The sequence below is a fragment of the Pinus tabuliformis genome, chromosome X (genome assembly GCF_031772625.1).
Source record: "Pinus tabuliformis cultivar Carrire ecotype Pingquan chromosome X, CPIR1, whole genome shotgun sequence".
Lineage (NCBI taxonomy): Eukaryota > Viridiplantae > Streptophyta > Pinopsida > Pinales > Pinaceae > Pinus > Pinus tabuliformis.
The window spans coordinates 956,283,146-956,301,147 of record NC_142308.1 but is presented as its reverse complement, the minus strand read 5'-3'; the positions used below and the strand labels follow the sequence as shown (position 1 = coordinate 956,301,147).

The 18,002-nt window shown below is 40.5% G+C and overlaps 2 protein-coding genes across 3 annotated transcripts; both read right to left on the bottom strand.

The window, feature by feature from the left end:
- Nucleotides 1-992: 992 nt before the first annotated feature.
- LOC149142872 (chaperone protein ClpB1-like) lies at nt 993-3,529 on the bottom strand. Of its 2 annotated transcripts, none has more exons than XM_089448611.1 (3): nt 2,702-2,786; nt 2,402-2,599; nt 993-1,394 (listed from the first exon to the last, which is right to left on the bottom strand). In XM_089448611.1, the coding sequence occupies exons 1-3, from the start codon at nt 2,708-2,710 to the stop codon at nt 1,371-1,373; spliced, it is 231 nt and encodes a 76-aa protein (XP_089304737.1). In that variant the 5' UTR covers nt 2,711-2,786; the 3' UTR covers nt 993-1,370. The 2 variants fall into 2 exon arrangements, with proteins under 2 accessions (XP_089304737.1, XP_089304736.1); XM_089448610.1 differs by lacking the exon at nt 2,702-2,786 and adding an exon at nt 3,364-3,529 and having other exon boundaries at nt 995-1,394.
- A 1-nt stretch (nt 3,530) lies between these two features.
- Nucleotides 3,531-7,022, bottom strand: LOC149142871 (CDT1-like protein a, chloroplastic). The gene is made up of 9 exons (XM_089451610.1): nt 6,559-7,022; nt 6,354-6,473; nt 5,888-6,125; nt 5,486-5,771; nt 5,132-5,325; nt 4,461-5,039; nt 3,890-4,091; nt 3,695-3,785; nt 3,531-3,588 (listed from the first exon to the last, which is right to left on the bottom strand). Exons 1-9 carry the CDS (start codon nt 7,020-7,022, stop codon nt 3,531-3,533), a joined length of 2,232 nt encoding a protein of 743 aa, XP_089307736.1.
- Nucleotides 7,023-18,002: the final 10,980 nt, after the last annotated feature.

Below are 18,002 nucleotides of genomic sequence, written 5' to 3'. Positions count from 1 at the left end.
CAATATTTTCTATTCAACTATATGTGTTTTATGTTTTGTAGATAACATAAAGAACAAAACAGTAAATCTCATCCTCTCATCAATAATCACTATTAAGTTGTTTACATATTTTACTCTTTAGTGAGCCAATGAAGTGTAATTAAGATGGCCATCATTCCAATGTCAGCCAATGGAGTGTAACCATAAACTCATCCAATAGAGATCAACCACAAGAATAATGTCAAGCTGTATCATCCAACAATCCGTTTTTCTTTTCAATTAACAAGCTACCAGTTCTTTCGCTGTCGCATAAAATATAAATTGAGGAGTTAAAAGACACTAGGGCCATTATAGCTAAATATGCATCAAGCTTTAGTGCTTCACCTGACCAGAATGCAAAAAGAAATGCTACAACGCAGTAGCAATGGATTCATCAGTGAAAATTGGCCAGAATTTAATTAATTCACAAAAACGTTGAATGATATCAATTGTTCAAAATTTTTAAACAAGTAAAGAAACACAAGAGAAAAGACAAGAAATGCTCACCAAAAGACAAGAGATGTGCAAATGATTAAATTAGTTACTGAGGTGTGTTGAAATGCCTTAAAAAGTGCTTATAGACTTTAACTATATTTATTAAGGTCCCCAACTGGAATTTGCAGAGCAGAAGGTTTTGCCCCTAGGTTTGTTATTATCATGTTCTTGTTCTCTAAAAGTTTGCTCCAAGTAGATCAAGTGGGCAAGGGACTTTACATGGACTCCACTCAACTTCAGACACAGCTTCAGCCATTATGCAGAGTGATTGAAATTGAACACAACTAAGTAGTGACATTGGCTCACAGTAATACACCAAATATAAAATATTGAAGCTTTTACAGAAGCAAGCAGTAAGAAAAATTATGAAGCTCAGAGAAGTAGATTTAAAATCTGGACTGCTATTTGATACCAAATCATCATCAACTCCAAGCATTGCAAGTGATAGATGAGTTTGGATGGCACAACTCCCAGAGTTTGCTCCAGATACATCCTCAATCAATTCATCTAATTCCATGGACATTGTCAATTACCTCTTGGTCCAATAAGGTAGATCATCTCCTTCTCCTCGTAGTAATTTCAACAATTTTCCTTCAACCGATCATTTTGGGTGCCTGTTTGAGGGACTGGAGAATAACAAAGATGAGCCTAAGAAGGACAATGACGATCAAGAAAGGTAGAGACCATCATCCATTGTCTGCAGTTCTATAAAATAAAGAACATGACAAATATTTTAAGTGATAAGATAATGTCTGCTACTCAGGCACTGCATCAATGTATACTTTATTGTTCTCATCAATCTCCCCACTGATGAGCATCCAAGATAGCAGAGTGAGAACTTTACTTTTCAACCATCGTCACAAGGGGCGAGCACCATAAACCTGCAAGTACCACGTTACCACGTTATCCATTTAGAGGTTTTAAATGAGAATCCCCAACTAGTCTTGCATTTTACTCACAAATTTTGACCTAAATTACCCGTAAACCACAAAGGCTAATAATGATCCTGCCTGCTTCACTAGTATTAACAAGTAAACAATGCATTAATTTATATTAATCAGCAAACACACCAAAAACATCCCTTTACTATATACTTTGAACTAAGTTCGCCGAGTACGCAGAGACAGGCAGCACCCCATTTTTAAAGTTCAAGTGCCAGAGGAAAATGTTAAAATTTAAAGAACAGAACTGAAATTTATATCGATGGGATCCATACAGAAGGAAGAAGATCATGTGAAAATTAGAAAATCCGAAACTGAATGTGAAAATTGAGAAAATTGAAAATCTCAGAAAGCAACTCTGTAAACTGAAGAGTTCACAGCTCTTAAAGATCAACCGTTGGCCACCACAACCAACTGCCAGCAAAAATATCAGACTAAAATTACTCCCTAGACAGGTTCATGCAAAATATATGATAGACCATTGAAAATCTGAGAAAATGAAATTGTAAACTGAAAAGTCCTGCGCTTTTAATATTCACTGTTGGCCACCACAACCAAAACTCTGCAAAACATCAAACTCCTAGAATAACTTTCCACACAGGTTTATATGACAGGGCATGGAAAATAGAAATAAGACCTTGAATAAAATCATTGTACATGAAGAACACCGAGCAAACATTATGAATGAAAAATACCAGGTATCAGAATAGAACATATAAATGGCAATTCTAGATTGTTTCAAAGGGAGGTAAGTCCAATTTAGTGAGGGAACCCTAACTCAACATCTCTTACGATGTGGAGACATGTTTCCAAGGAGTGGGTCATGTCCCCTGCAATAGGGAAAGGGAGGACTGGTGAAGGAGATGCAGTGTCAAGTTTATTAGGGTAGGGGGCACATCCCCTGGCAAGTTAGACTGAATAAAACAAGAAACAAAGTGATTACTTACAGGATCATAGGCTTCGTGAACAACAAGATCCAGAGCGGCATCTGTAAACCCTAAAGCAACACCTCTCTCTGCAAGACGAATTGCTACATCTTTCATCTGTAGTCTAGCAACTTTCTTGAGCTCATCATGAGAAAGAGGATCAAATACAACTATCTCATCAAGTCTATTCAATAACTCTGGCCTGAAATGTCTTCTAACCTGCAACAATATTCAAAGGCATGTCAAAGCACCGCAGCCAACTTCGTGATAAAATTATATGAAAAAGATGCATACACAGAGTCCAGGAATGCGTGTGCATACTTCTTGCATGACATTCTCTCTTGCGGTTTTTATTGTTGTGTGGCCAGACAATGCAGCAAGCAAGTGCTCTGCTCTAAGGTTGGATGTCATGATAGTGACTCTGTTTGAGAAACTAACAGTGCGACCTTGGCAGAAAATATGTAAGGAAACAAAACAACGGAAGCAAGGAACACAACTGACTGGCAGTATTTACAGAATAGACTGTTTACATGACTAAAACTGGGAGGACTATAACACAAGGCAGAGTCTCCCTTGCTCTTTTCAACATTCCTATAGTCTTCTCATAACACTAAATTTTTAGAAACAGTGCAGTACTTTCTTTCCCTTGCCACAATTCAATTTTGATGAAAAAAAAAACCATCTGCATGAAAAACTGCCAATTAAACAGTTACCCCTCCTTCCTTTTAGCTGCAATATGGGCAGATTCTCTCATGATTTTTTCGGTTACATGCTCAATAGAAATTTGGAAGCAAGTCATATGTTTCTTTTAACCAGTGTGGGTCGGCCACGTCCACTACAAGCCTAGATTTGCAATAATGACAACTTAAATATTTAACATAAGGATATCCTGATAATAATTTCCAACCACATGGCAAAGTGACAAAACATGTGTTTAACACAAGGCAATCCTTAGTCTCATGGAAAAGCATTGGAGAGGTTACCTCACTTTCTATCAAAAATAGATATAAATGACAGTACCAATCCACAGAAGTGATGTTTGAAAGCATTTCTTCAACGAGTACAGCTGCAGAGTCTGAAAGACTGGCCTGCGTAGTTTAGCACTCCCACACATATTCCATGTTCCCACCAGATTTCATAGTGCATGTGTTTACAAGGCGCTTGCAATTCTTGCGTGGATCATTGACAGATCTATGTTACTTTTGACACTGAGCCCAAGTAAAAAATTTAAAACGAGTTATACATAACACAAGAATAATACCTTTCACATTTTAGTTGATTCCATTTATCTCAATCAACTCATGCATAGCATACCTGTATAGAAAGTCACCAGTGGAATCTATCCTTCCAGAAATCCATTCAGGAGCTATTTGTCCAAGGAGGTGCAACTGCTCCTCAACTTCACATGCGAGTACAAAATATTAAGCATGAGATCAGATCACATAGCATGGCATTGAAATTGTTTCCTGCAAGACAATAGAAGAGAGATGTTTAAAGAGAGTTATTTACTTCTATCAATAACATCCGTGTGATTTGATATTATTTTGTGAACAAGCTCCTGTCTTGTAAGAACTGAGCGTTTGCTTAAACGAAATATATCACGTATCATATTGAAGAGTCTAGACAAGCATCCAATCATCTGCTGACGCATATTAGCAGCAGATACACCCGACTTGCACTCCTCTATCGTCTTCAACTCTTTTTCATAGACCTACAAAGTTACAAACAGTCTTTAGTACTCAAAGGGGAAAATTTTACTCAGAAGCTCAAAAAACTTTACAATTTCAAAGTGACCTGCAATATGATCTCTGCTACAATATATTTTGACGTATAACATGCATTCAGTTTACAACACAGCATGCAACCAACCCAGAATCAGCCAGAGCAGATAAAGTATTAGCAACTACAAAGAACATCACAAAGAAAAGTCATTGCAATTTGACATGATATGCCAATGCAATTTCCAAGGCACTAACGAACATGGGGTAAAGCTTGGTCTGAAAAGCAATTTAATGTCATTGACTTGAATCAACTAATTATGAACAAAGTAAAACCACGAAAGATAATGACAAGAACTTACCTCTTGCAACATTGGCATTGGAATGGAGTCAATGATTTCCTGATCTGATTGAGACATTCCATCGATATGTATCTTGCAAGCCTCCTGAATATTGTTACTTGTCTTTTCAGCTGGCTCTGAAACATTCGATTCTCTACCAATGTCTAGCTTGCAAGGTTCAGCATTGCTTTTCTTAGGAGATCGTAAGCACAGTAGGCTTGTTTCAGAGCAATTCTTAGTTGTGTCAACTTGCAGTGTCTGGGATTCATCTACACCGAATCTGAATCGCTTTGAAGCATGCAAGGGTGGAGTATTAGGGAACCCTTTCACTGGAGTGTTCTCCAAGCTGAATGTTTTTCTATCATGCTGAGGATATGTAGAGTTTTGCATCACCTTCTCATTCTTCTTCGATATGGCAAATGGATTTGCAGCCCTCCTCAAAGGTGATGACTTAAATGAATCCACAGAGTTACCCCATTCACCGGATTTGGCAGGTGTAGAGAGTACAAGGGACTGTGGAGATTGAAAACCTTGAGTGAGGTCATCATCCAAATTGGCTTCCTCTGCCTTCCTTTTCAGAGGTGTTGAACGGGTTCCAGGCTGCTCACAAGCAAGAGGAGCGGAGGAATCTCTTTTTCTGATCTGTTAAAAGCTATTGCTCTTTTGACATTGGTATTGTTAGATCTCTTCACAGTGGGCTGAGAAAGACGAGAGGCCTCAGGAGAAGCAAAGCTTGGCGTTCCGGGAGACAAAACAGGAGGGGATGTAATGGGTGCAGCAGAAACTCCGGCAAATCGCAGAGATTTCTTACTGATAGGGCTCTTTATATTAGTTTTCAGTATGGATTTAACAATTGGTGTTTTGACAGCAGAGGACACATCAGAAACTGTTTTCAAAGCAACAGAATGATGAGTAACCCTTGGTGTTACAGGGGAGAAATAACCCTTTGATATAGGCGTGTTTGGATTCTCGGACTCTGACGCTGCTTTGCAAGGTGTGCGGGACACATCAGAAGTTGTTTTCAAGGCAACAGAACGACGAGTAACCTTTCAAATCTGGGACTTGCTCCGGCACAGGGAATGGTGGGTTCGCAGATGGTTCAGCTGTGAAGTTCCTCTGAGAAAACCGCCTCTGGAAATTTTTGGGTAAAAGTGAGGACATCATAGAGGGTTGAGGGTCTTCTTGATGAGGGGCAGGCGGATCAGAAGAAACACCTCTTGCTGGGGAAGGACTTTTACATATCACTGGAGGAAGTAGAGAGCAGCCTGGGGAGGTTAGCTGACATTTTCTATTGAAGGGCTCTGGCAGGATTGCCTCCGGAACATCATCTCCCTGAAATGCAATCGATGAAGCCCACCATGTACATACCCAGTTAAAACTCATAATATTGAAGGATTTTAAGGAATAATAATAATAATAATAATACAGGATAGCTGGAGCAGACTCACATTGGGATGAGCCTTGACGAATTCCATTAGACGGGTACGAAATGCTTTTCGCAAACCCAATGTATTGTTGGCTTTGGAGACCTTGCTCTTGCCACTTAGCACTGCATCATGCAAGACAGTGATTTTCAATTCTGGTTTCATGCACAGTGTCTCCTCATCATGTGTCATGATCTTCTCCAGCAAAAGCCCTTCTGGCAAAATGTGCTTCATTTGTGCCACATGGTTATACATAAATCTCCTGCAACCAGAATTAGGGTTTACTATTAATTCCCAAACGGTGATGAAAATATCTTTTACTATGCCTGTGAAAATTTACCTTAAAAGTCTGAGCATTCATTCTATGACTACAATCGGCCAATCTTTAGATCCTGGACAGAGAAGAAGTTCTATGTCTACTAATGTTATCAAGCTCTATGCATTGTAGGTCTGAGAGGAGAACGAAAACCAGTCTCTGGTTTATACATACTTGTGGGTCATCGATTCAACTTGGGGGCAGATATTGCAGAAGCTACTGTTTCCCTTACGAAGCCGAAGCAATTTGATGGCAGACTCCATGGAATCGAAAAGCTCTGCCAGCATTTCATATCTATAACACCCACACATAAATGCGTGAGTTTATCAAACACCCAAAAAATCAGATTGTAGAAATATAGTGACAGATATATGCTTACTTGTCTGGAAGACTGAAATCTGTAGTCTTCGGAGCTTTGGGCGGGGCAGAAATGGATTTTTGACGCAGATTTCTTTTGGGACGAGCTGTGGAATCGTTTGAGCTCTGTAATAGTTTTCTGGTTTGATTTGCGACCTCCTTGACAGACATAGCAACTCCCCTGTTTTTAACTCTTGAAGAAGAGTTTTCACTGCATTTTTTCTCGGGCGTGGGAGCACCCAACAACAACGATGGAGTTCTGCCCGTGGCCTTCTCTGATCTTCCATCGATTTGTTTTTTGAGAGATTTGCTGATACAGACCGGCGTCTTGCAAGGGAACCCTAAAACCGCTTGATCCTTTTTCTGGTTAAGAGATCTTTGGGAGGAAGAGGAAGATGTGGATCTGCCCCTGCCCGTGCCTGTGCATGTGCCTTTCCCTTTGTCTATGCCTTCCCCTTGCTGTCTCCTGCTGCCTGTACCGTCCATCGTTATCGCTGTTTCTTTGTTTCGCCGAGAAATCCACAGCGTCCTCAGTCAGGGAATGCCATGGCCTAAACATCGCTTGGAAATCGAAACAGGAAACGGAAACCCGAAAGTTCTAGGCACTGAGAATAAACAGAAGCCCACAGAATATGGATGCCAGGTGTCAACCTGAGATTGAAAAGGACGACGAAAGTCTGTTTATGGTGGGTTCGCAGATGGTTCAGCTGTGAAGTTCCTCTGAGAAAACCGCCTCTGGAAATTTTTGGGTAAAAGTGAGGGCATCATAGAGGGTTGAGGGTCTTCTTGATGAGGGGCAGGCGGATCAGAAGAAACACCTCTTGCTGGGGAAGGACTTTTACATATCACTGGAGGAAGTAGAGAGCAGCCTGGGGAGGTTAGCTGACATTTTCTATTGAAGGGCTCTGGCAGGATTGCCTCCAGAACATCATCTCCCTGAAATGCAATCGATGAAGCCCACCATGTACATACCCAGTTAAAACTCATAATATTGAAGGATTTTAAGGAATAATAATAATAATAATAATACAGGATAGCTGGAGCAGACTCACATTGGGATGAGCCTTGACGAATTCCATTAGACGGGTACGAAATGCTTTTCGCAAACCCAATGTATTGTTGGCTTTGGAGACCTTGCTCTTGCCACTTAGCACTGCATCATGCAAGACAGTGATTTTCAATTCTGGTTTCGTGCACAGCGTCTCCTCATCATGTGTCATGATCTTCTCTAGCAAAAGCCCTTCGGGCAAAATGTGCTTCATTTGTGCCACATGGTTATACATAAATCTCCTGCAACCAGAATTAGGGTTTACTATTAATTCCCAAACGGTGATGAAAATATCTTTTACTATGCCTGTGAAAATTTACCTTAAAAGTCTGAGCATTCATTCTATGACTACAATCGGCCAATCTTTAGATCCTGGATAGAGAAGAAGTTCTATGTCTACTAATGTTATCAAGCTCTATGCATTGTAGGTCTGAGAGGAGAACGGAAACCAATCTCTGGTTTATACATACTTGTGGGTCATCGATTCAACTTGGGGGCAGATATTGCAGAAGCTACTGTTTCCCTTATGAAGCCGAAGCAATTTGATGGCAGACTCCATGGAATCGAAAAGCTCTGCCAGCATTTCATATCTATAACACCCACACATAAATGCGTGAGTTTATCAAACACCCAGAAAATCATATTGTAGAAATATAGTGACAGATATATGCTTACTTGTCTGGAAGACTGAAATCTGTAGTCTTCGGAGCTTTGGGCGGGGCAGAAATGGATTTTTGACGCAGATTTCTTTTGGGACGAGCTGTGGAATCGTTTGAGCTCTGTAATAGTTTTCTGGTTTGATTTGCGACCTCCTTGACAGACATAGCAACTCCCCTATTTTTAACTCTTGAAGAAGAGTTTTCACTGCATTTTTTCTCGGGCGTGGGAGCACCCAACAACAACGATGGAGTTCTGCCCGTGGCCTTCTCTGATCTTCCATCGATTTGTTTTTTGAGAGATTTGCTGATACGGACCGACTTCTTGCAAGGGAACCCTAAAACTGCTTGATCCTTTTTCTGGTTAAGAGATCTTTGGGAGGAAGAGGAAGATGTGGATCTGCCCCTGCCCGTGCCTGTGCATGTGCCTTTCCCTCTGCCTGTGCCTTCCCCTTGCTGTCTCCTGCTGCCTGTACCGTCCATCGTTATCGCTGTTTCTTTGTTTCGCCGAGAAATCCACAGCGTCCTCAGTCAGGGAATGCCATGGCCTAAACATCGCTTGGAAATCGAAACAAGAAACGGAAACCCGGAAGTTCTAGGCACTGAGAATAAACAGAAGCCCGCAGAATATAGATGCCAGGTGTCAACTTGAGATTGAAAAGGACGACTAAAGTCTGTTTCAATAGGAAGGCCTATCGGCCTAATTAAAAGGGCACGTTATGATTGGACTTAATTTATTTATTTTATTATAAATAACCTAGTTCTAATTAATTATTTTATGTTTTTTTGGGGATAGTTTTTGGGGTTTTTTTAAAAAAGAAATGGTAAGTTTGAAATATTTAATTTACAAAATCTGGTCCGACATAGCCATGCCGGTAGTCATGGTATTTTCGATGTGGCCTCTAAATTATATTGGATATGCTGGTGCTGTCATTTTGTGTTTGGTTGACTATTGGATAAGCGGTTTGTATGGCGGCGTTCAATTCTCTGATGTATATTTCAGTTTTTTGAAATGAAATGAAAAATATATATATTTAATTTGTAAAATTAAAGTGTTTCAATAATTTTTCAATATATTGATTTATGCATTACAAATGTAATTTAAAAAATTCTTATTAAAAATTATATTATCTTATTCTTAATAAAAAAACTAAAATTTAGAATAATTAGATTGCTCATTTTTCAAAATGAACATATTTCATAAAATGCATTCACTTGAAGTAATTTATTAATATTCCAAAAAAGTTAATTTTGGCAAAATAATCTTAATCAAATAAAAATAATTTTTAATATACTCTAAAACCAAATTAAAACCATATTATATTTTATTATAGTGAAAAATTTACTTATATTTATATATTTTTAATATAAATTAGTTAGTTAGTCTTACTAGCACAACTTGTTGAGGATGGGCTGCCCACGATCAAACCTCACTGGGGTGGTTGTGTGGGTGCTATGGGGATGAGACATGCTAAAAAATCCAGTTAGCTTAAGGTTGGTGGCACTAATTTTATTTTTAATTGTTACATGTGAACTCCATATTAAGCATAGAAAGAACTCCTACATAGACTAAACTCTACATCTCCTATGTTATGATGTAAAACACACTTATCAATATTTATTTTCAATTACTTTATCTATGAAAAAAAAAACATTTCTTTATCTATCTATCTATATATAGAGAGAATCCCTAAATCTATAAGAAGTGCTTTCTACATTACTACATGAGGAAGACGTATAACTCTTTCTATGTTGAATATAGATTTGATATATGATAATTAAAGGTAAAATATTTTTATGCTTAAAATATTCTAAGGATATGATGGTCAATACGAGGGAGATGTGTAATTCCATTTTCAACATGGAGTTGACACATGTTAATTTAAATCCTTCCACACTTAACATAGAGTTGATCTATGACAATTAAAGGTAAAATATTTGTATGTTTAAAACATTCTAATGATATGCTAGTTAATATGAGGGAGAAGTGTTTGAGCATGGAGTTGACACATGAAAATTTAAATCATTCCATTCTTAACATAGAAACCGAATGGTTTGCTCTGGTTTAATGCTCTTTATATTTTTTGCAAGCTGCACTTTTCTCTTAAAAGTTTAATGGTGGATGATAAATTACTTCTTTCAAGCCTATAATTCACTCATGGTGTAATGGCGAACCTAATCTAACACTTTGTTGGCTAGGGACATTTGCAATTTTATTCTGAGTTACTTTTGGGAGTTGGCTAGGGACATTTGCAATTTTATTCTGAGTTACTTTTGGGAACAACAGAGTTTTTCCTTGAGTTAAATGGCATAAACATTGTGGGTTTTCTCCAAAACATAATTGAGATACATGGATGACTACATTTTCACTGCTCTCACGATTTTTCACCCAATAAAGGGCACTATCAAAGGTATATTGTGCACAAATAATTTGAAACAATCATGGTAAATGCTCTCACAGAAGTAATATAATTGACTGGTCATTTCTTTTGTCTGGTGACTAAACATTTGGGTTATCAATCATGGATTTATTTATCTTGCAACATTAATACACAAAGTCTTAACACTGAAAATTGTTTTGTTACCTTCACGACATATACATTTGTGAATCTAATTCACTGCATACTTCATTTTTTTCAGTATATTTCTGAGCTGTCAAGGCCCCTAAGATGGAAATCTGAAAGGTTAATGGTCTAATCACTCAACACTAACTTGCTAAACTCACATATGAGCTTGAATTCTGGTAAAAATTCATTTGGGTAAAAATCTGATAATTATTTTCATTGTTGAAGAATTCATAAGTTTAACAACAAGCTTCATTTTGGACACCTATTTGGTCAAGCATTTCATGATATTTCTTTCCCAAGTCTCTCATTTCTTTCTTTTGCAAAGGGTCATTCTCAATACTCTTTTGAATTTTCATGTGTTGAATGGGATGATGCTTAAATATGAATGCAAACCTGTAACAAATTTCATGGTCAATGGTCATTTCAATTTCAAAACTACTATTTATTTGGCACTTTTCCAACATCTTAAGCATTAGCATTTACTTTTGGGGAATTCTTAATCACATTTCTTAAATTCACAATGCTAAAGATTTGGTATTGTTTGGTGTTAACATTTAACTCCATTTCAACTCTTCGGCTTGTAACGTTCACCTTTCACAAGCTACCTATGAGAATATTGGGTTTTGAATTGAAACTCAAAAAGTTAAGGCAAGGTCTACTAGCAATTTCTGGATTTGGTAGTAAAAAGAATAAACTTGGTTTAGAAGATTTGCTTGAAGGTCAGAAATGGAAGAAAGGAAGACCATGCCCCCTTGTGAAGAGCTTCCTATGCTACCTGTGCCCAATTTTTACTACACTCTCAAGGATATTGTATTTGAGGCTGCAAAGAATAAAGAAGGATTAACTTGGTCCATTCACCGTTGGACACATATTTGGCTTCTCTCCTTGGAGCTTGATGAATGTTTTAGGCACACTGTGTGTTTACACTGCCATTTGCAAACATGAGGGGTTGACTTTCAAGTACCTAGGGAGCAAAATTTCATTTTTACTACACTCTCAAGGATATTGTATTTGAGGCTGCAAAGAATAAAGAAGGATTAACTTGGTCCATTCACCGTTGGACACATATTTGGCTTCTCTCCTTGGAGCTTGATGAATGTTTTAGGCACACTGTGTGTTTACACTGCCATTTGCAAACATGAGGGGTTGTCTTTCAAGTACCTAGGGAACAATATTTCATGGGGTTGTCTTTCAAGTACCCAGGGAACAATATTTCATGGGAATAATTTATGGATGCATCTGATGCAAAATTGATTGCAGAACAGGAAATTGGGCTGCCACAGATCCTTATCAAAAGAACTAGGCCTTTGATTATGCTAATGGAGACGTGTATAAATGGAAACGTCGTTGGAAAATACTTGCACAAAAAATTGATCTGGAGCCATTGGTGTGGGATGCAATTTGTAATGAAAGTAAGCTCTTGGATTGAGCACTTGAGAAGTAAAATGTCTCTGTTTTAAGTAGATTATTTGATTGTATTATATTTTCCTTTGATACAAATATTAATAATAATATTTATTTATCATCATACATATTAGAGAAAGGCCTTCTTTTAATGAAAGTGCCAACTCAAAAACACTCTTGCATCTTTTAATGTTTAGTGTTTTAACTATATAAATTTGACTAGTTAAATTAACCCTTAAAACTGAATACTTATATTACTATAACAACTATGTAACGAATTTTAAATTTCGTACTAAATATAAATTTTATTTATATAAATTTAAACTCCAAACCCAGAATCATCTCTCACACTATTAAAAAAAATATTGAATATGGTTTCTGATCTGGAGTATAAACGTCTACCAATGAAGATTTTTACCACGGATTTACCGATGAAGATTTTTACTGCGGATTTCTTACCAATGAAGATTTTTACTCTGGACTTCTTTCTAGAAAACTTGCAATTCAACAACTACTCTTCAAATTCCAAGGATAACAGACCTTCCACCCGCTAAAGGCTTATATCAAATCCCTGGACTCAAAAGAGACGCATATCTAGACTATGGGGCGAAGAGAGGCACTGTAATATGGTGAATGATAGCACGTATGAATGAACCTTTGGCAGGAGGATCTCACTAGGTAAGCCTTGTTATCTTGACCACTAACAAAGCAATGTCTTTAGTGAACTCATTTGTCGAAATGGTGTGATCAGGTAAGAGGGTTTTGTTGGCAGGAGATTCTTCTTGTTTACTTGCTCTTGTGGCTAGTGATGTGCATTTTCTCTGCTGGTATTATATGCACTTTTCTCAATAACATGTAACATGGAGGATCCTAGGAATGGAGGATGATAGTCAAATATATATAAAAACTAATAATATGCATAGCCATAAGCGAGTTGGTTATATTCGAGAACTTTCTTTCTGAGGAGGCATCATTACAATTGAGTGAAGTGAATTCCTCTCAAAAAGACAGGAATTATGGCCAAATGCATGCAATTAAGACAGATTCCGGGGGGCTTTTCAAATTTTGGAGGATCATAAAAGTTGAAATGGTCAGTTTCAACTATTTATTTTACTTTATATCTACAATCAGGATAAATATATAAGTTGAGTCAAATGTAAACAAATATATGGAGGGCGACCTCGATGTTCAACATCAACTACTACTGGATAAGCGACTGCTTCATTTACTTTTCATCCACTTATGCTTTATATACAACAATGGCTACTGATGCCACCCATGCTGGTGGTGGTTCTGGCAGCGGAAGCATGAGACAGCCCGCCCGACAGAACGAGAAAAAGTAGGAGAGCAAGAAGCCGGAGAAGCGCCAGCCTCAGTGTGGGATCTGCAAAAGGTGGAGTTATAAATAGAACTAGTATGTCTAAACAAGGGGTCAATGTTATACCAGCCTGACAGGGATTTCCACGATATGCTTTCCATTCGACCTCCAGGTATGCTGGGATCCTAATGTTCCAAGCATGAGACGAGTTGGGGGTGGACAGTGGCAGTTGGGGACCCCCTCAATGTTGACCAAATTGTAGTATCCCTGCTGGTTGAGAATATTTATGACAGGAGCCGAGAGAAGGTGGCATCCTGGCATGCCTTTGATTGCATCCATCCCCACTTGTATCCTCTGTCTATATCCAACAACCCAACGAATATAACTACATAGCCATGGGATTGCAATCCTTAGGCTCTGCCACATTGCTGGTATACAAGACTTCGATGAGGCACCTGCATGGTTCCACTCCTCCATTTCTCCTTGGTGAATATATTTTGTCATCATGATGCTTTCCCAGAGCCCTTTCTTGCCAAATATACGCCATAGGTTTTGTCACGCCCCCAATTCTTTTTTTCTTAATTGGGCGGGTGCAGCACCACCAAAATCATTAAGGTGTTCCATCATTAACAGACTTTACGGACTACGCCTTATCAATTCATAACCTTTATGAATTTATAACATTAACATATGAAAATCATTAACAACATTTGATAATAAAATCAGCATAATAATAATCCACATGATAATGTAATAACCATCTTTTATTATAATGGTAATGTTTACAATACGGGAGGGCGACTGCCCGTGCACGACCGCACGGCGGTCCGCCAAGACTCACCGACAACCAAATTACAATGTATAATACCCGACTCTTGTGTCGTCGGGCGGGTGGGAGCACCGTGCCTGGATCACCGCCAACACACAACGAGCCAACACAATGCTTGACCACACGAACCAACGTTTAGGTGGGCGGGTGCACCCCGTGCACAACCTTGCCCCGTCTCTACCCAGACTAAGTGCGAACCGAGGTAATATATAACCGTGTCATTTGGGCGGGCGGACGTGCCCATGCACGAGTCCACCGCCAGCACACCCAATATAACTTCACACCAACCCGGCGTTGGGCGGGCGGGCACACCGTGCACGACCCTACCCGGCCACAACCCGGTCTAAGTGTAATACTGCTGCACGCACCACGAAACTCAGACCTGACCTTCGCCTGACCTCTGCCCGACTTGACGGGCTCACTCGCTGCGGTTTAGCTGCTCCTGTACAGATGCGCACTACCGAGAACTCTAACTCAACCTCCGCCCGACCTCGTCTCGCCTTCGCCCGGCTCGGCGGGCTCATCCGCCAACTCTTCGACTAGCTGCACCTTACCCCAAGTGCGCACTCTTCCTTGTGTGACGAGAGCGATGTGTGATCGGTTGAGCGATGTCAAATAAACCGCAGGTGGCCTCATGTATATACGCTCCCTAACTCGCGTATCTCCATCCTGGCCGACGCTGTAAAGTTTAATAATGTGTTGTGATGAACGCCCCTTTGCCATGTCTCATACGTCGGCTTGGTTAGTCCATCGTCTATTCCCCCCATCGCATATATATCTCCTTCGCACGCCATAACTTATATTATTCCGCGCGCTATTCATATGCGACGGTGGCTGGTACTTAGTCGTTTTTACGAGCTGGAGGGGCGCGCGCCCGGGCAGAGCCGCAGGGCGCTACATTCTCCCCCACCAGAAGTCATTGTCGTCCCGACAATTCCTGCTCTCCTCTTCAATTTTCTGTCATACTTCGCGATCTTGTCCTTCCATCTCCAAAGTGAATCCTCCGTCTCCCAGCTCTCCTCCTCCGGTGCATCCTTCCATCTGCAAAGAAATTCCCGTCGTCGGTGGCAGCCAACACCAGTAGTTCTGAGACTCACAATCTTCTCTAACTCTAGTCCTGGTCTGTCCACAATCCCGGCTGGTCCTCTCATTGGTTCAACTCTCTCTGGATGGTCTGAATCAAGTCGACATCTCTTCAACTGACTCACATGAAAAACTGGGTGTTTCATGTTCATATGGCGTGGAAGCTCCAGCTCATAAGCAGCTTCCCCCACTCTCTTCTTCACTCGGAATGGCCCCTCATACTTCCGTGTCAGTTTGCCTGTCGTCCCCTTGGCTGGCTGAAACTGCTCTCCGGTAATTCTGAGAAACACCATATCCCCTACATCGAAGTGTGCTTCCCGTCTTCCACGATCAGCATACTTCTTCATCCTCCTTGCAGCTTCGTGCAAGCGTAACCGTGCTAACTCCAAGGTCTCCTCCCAAGCCTTCATGAACCTTCTCGCATGAGGGCTTCTCAAGAAGCCTCCTGTCACTACGGTATGAGGTGCGACCGGCATCTGCCCATTCACCAACTCAAATGGGCTATACCCTGTCGCAGAACTCTTCTGAATATTGTAGCTAAACTGAGCAATATCCAAGAGTTCGGGCCAATTCTTCTGATCAGCTGTCACATAATGTCGCAAGTAGTCCTCCAGCAGTGCGTTGATCCTCTCGGTCTGCCCATCCGTCTGCGGGTGGTAACTCGAACTCATCAACAACTCTGTCCCGACCAACTTGAACAATGTGGTCCAAAATCTCCCTGTAAACCGCGGATCTCTATCCGACACAATACTCAGTGGCATTCCCCAATACTTCACTATGTTCTTAAAGAACAACTCTGCTGTCCGCTCGGCTCCACAAGGTATCTTTGTAGGAACAAAGACAACATACTTGGAAAAATGGTCAACCACGACCATAATCCCATTATACCCATGAACTTGTGGAAGCTGAGTGATGAAGTCCATCGAGACACTCATCCACGGTCTCTCTGGAATTGGTAAAGGCTGCAACAGTCCTCCCTGTCTTTGAGTATCCGATTTGTCCTGCCGAAAAATGATGCACGTATGCACATACTCCTCCACATCCTCTCTCATCTTCTCCCAAAATAATCCTCTCTCCAACAAGGCCAAGGAACGACGCTGCCCTGGGTGACCGGCCCACGGAGAATCGTGGCACTCCTTTAAGAGATGTCTCCTGAGTCTAGATGACTTTGGAACATAGAGTCGGTTTCCAAAGAACAAGAACCCGTCTCGTAGGAAGAATTTTCGTATCTTCCCCTCCTTTATCTGCTTCACTATATTCTGCGCCAAAGTATCGGTTTCAATACTTTCCTTGATCTTATTCTGCATCTCTTCTGACATCTGAACTCGACTCCTACCCCTTGCTGCTCGGTCTTCTTCCTCCTCCAATGCTGCAAGTTGTCCTTTCCTGCTAAGGGCATCTGCTACCGCATTGTGTCTACCCGGTCTATACTCGATAGTCATGTCGAATTCTGCCAAGAAGTCTTGCCAACGAGCTTGCTTTGCAGAAAGCTTCGGTTGTGATGCAAAATAACTTGCTGCAACGTTGTCAGTTTTGACAACAAACGGCTTCCCAATCAGGTAATGCCTCCACACATGAAGACAATGGATGATGTCAGTCATCTCCTTCTCATGAACCGGATACCTTTGTTCTCTATCCTGCAACTTCCGACTCTCATATGCCACCGGATGCCCATCCTGCATAAGAACCCCTCCTATGGCAAAATCTGAAGCATCTGTGTGTACCTCAAACGGTCTCTCGAAGTCAGGAAACTTTAGTACCGGTGCTGTAACCATCTTCTTCTTCAAGTCATCAAATGCCTCTTGACATTTGCTCATCCAACTCCACCTCTTGTCTTTCTTCAATAAGTCTGTCAGTGCCGATGTCACCTTGGAGTACCCTTCTACAAACTTCCGTTGGTAGTTGGTCATGCCCAAGAACACCCTCATCTCATGGACATTCTTCGGTTCAACCCAGTCTTTGATTGCCTTCACTCTGCTTGGCTCCATCCGTATGCATCCTTGACCAACAATATGCCCAAGGAACGGAATCTCGGTCTGAGCAAACACACACTTAGACTTCTTCAAGAACAGCTGATTTGTCTTCAGTGCCTCGAATACCATTGCCAAGTGTTTCTTATGATCCTCCATGTTGTCACTTAACACCACTATATCGTCCAAGTATACTACCACGAACGAATCCAAGTATGGTCGTAGGACATCGTTCATCAAAGTGCAAAACGTAGCAGGAGCATTGCATAACCCGAATGGCATAACAAGGAATTCAAAGCTACCATACCTTGTTACTATCGCGGTCTTCTTCTCATCTCCTTCAGCTATCCACACCTGATAATATCCATGTCTCAAGTCCAGCTTGGAAAACACTCGAGCTTTCGCAAGCTTGTTGAAGCAATCAACAACTAAGGGCAAAGGATACCTGTTCCTTATCGTCTGCTTGTTCAATGCACGGTAATCACAGCACATCCGTAGCTCATTCGAATCCTTCTACCGCTGGAACAATACCGGAGCTCCATAAGGGGACCTTGAAGGTCTAATGAAACCTACCTCAGTTAACTCCTTTAA

Coding starts and splice junctions, on each gene's coding strand:
- LOC149142872 (XM_089448610.1), bottom strand. CDS start 3,429: ATGCTTTCAAACATCACTTCTGTGGATTGGTACTGTCATTTATATCTA. Junction 2,600..3,363: donor TATTTTTGATAGAAAGTGAG/GTAACCTCTCCA, acceptor ATATTGTTGCAG/GTTAGAAGACATTTCAGGCC. Junction 1,395..2,401: donor TTCACGAAGCCTATGATCCT/GTAAGTAATCAC, acceptor TGGTACTTGCAG/GTTTATGGTGCTCGCCCCTT.
- LOC149142871 (XM_089451610.1), bottom strand. CDS start 7,022: ATGGACGGTACAGGCAGCAGGAGACAGCAAGGGGAAGGCATAGACAAA. Junction 6,126..6,353: donor GTTGAATCGATGACCCACAA/GTATGTATAAAC, acceptor TTCTGGTTGCAG/GAGATTTATGTATAACCATG. Junction 4,092..4,460: donor CAATGCCAATGTTGCAAGAG/GTAAGTTCTTGT, acceptor GTAACTTTGTAG/GTCTATGAAAAAGAGTTGAA.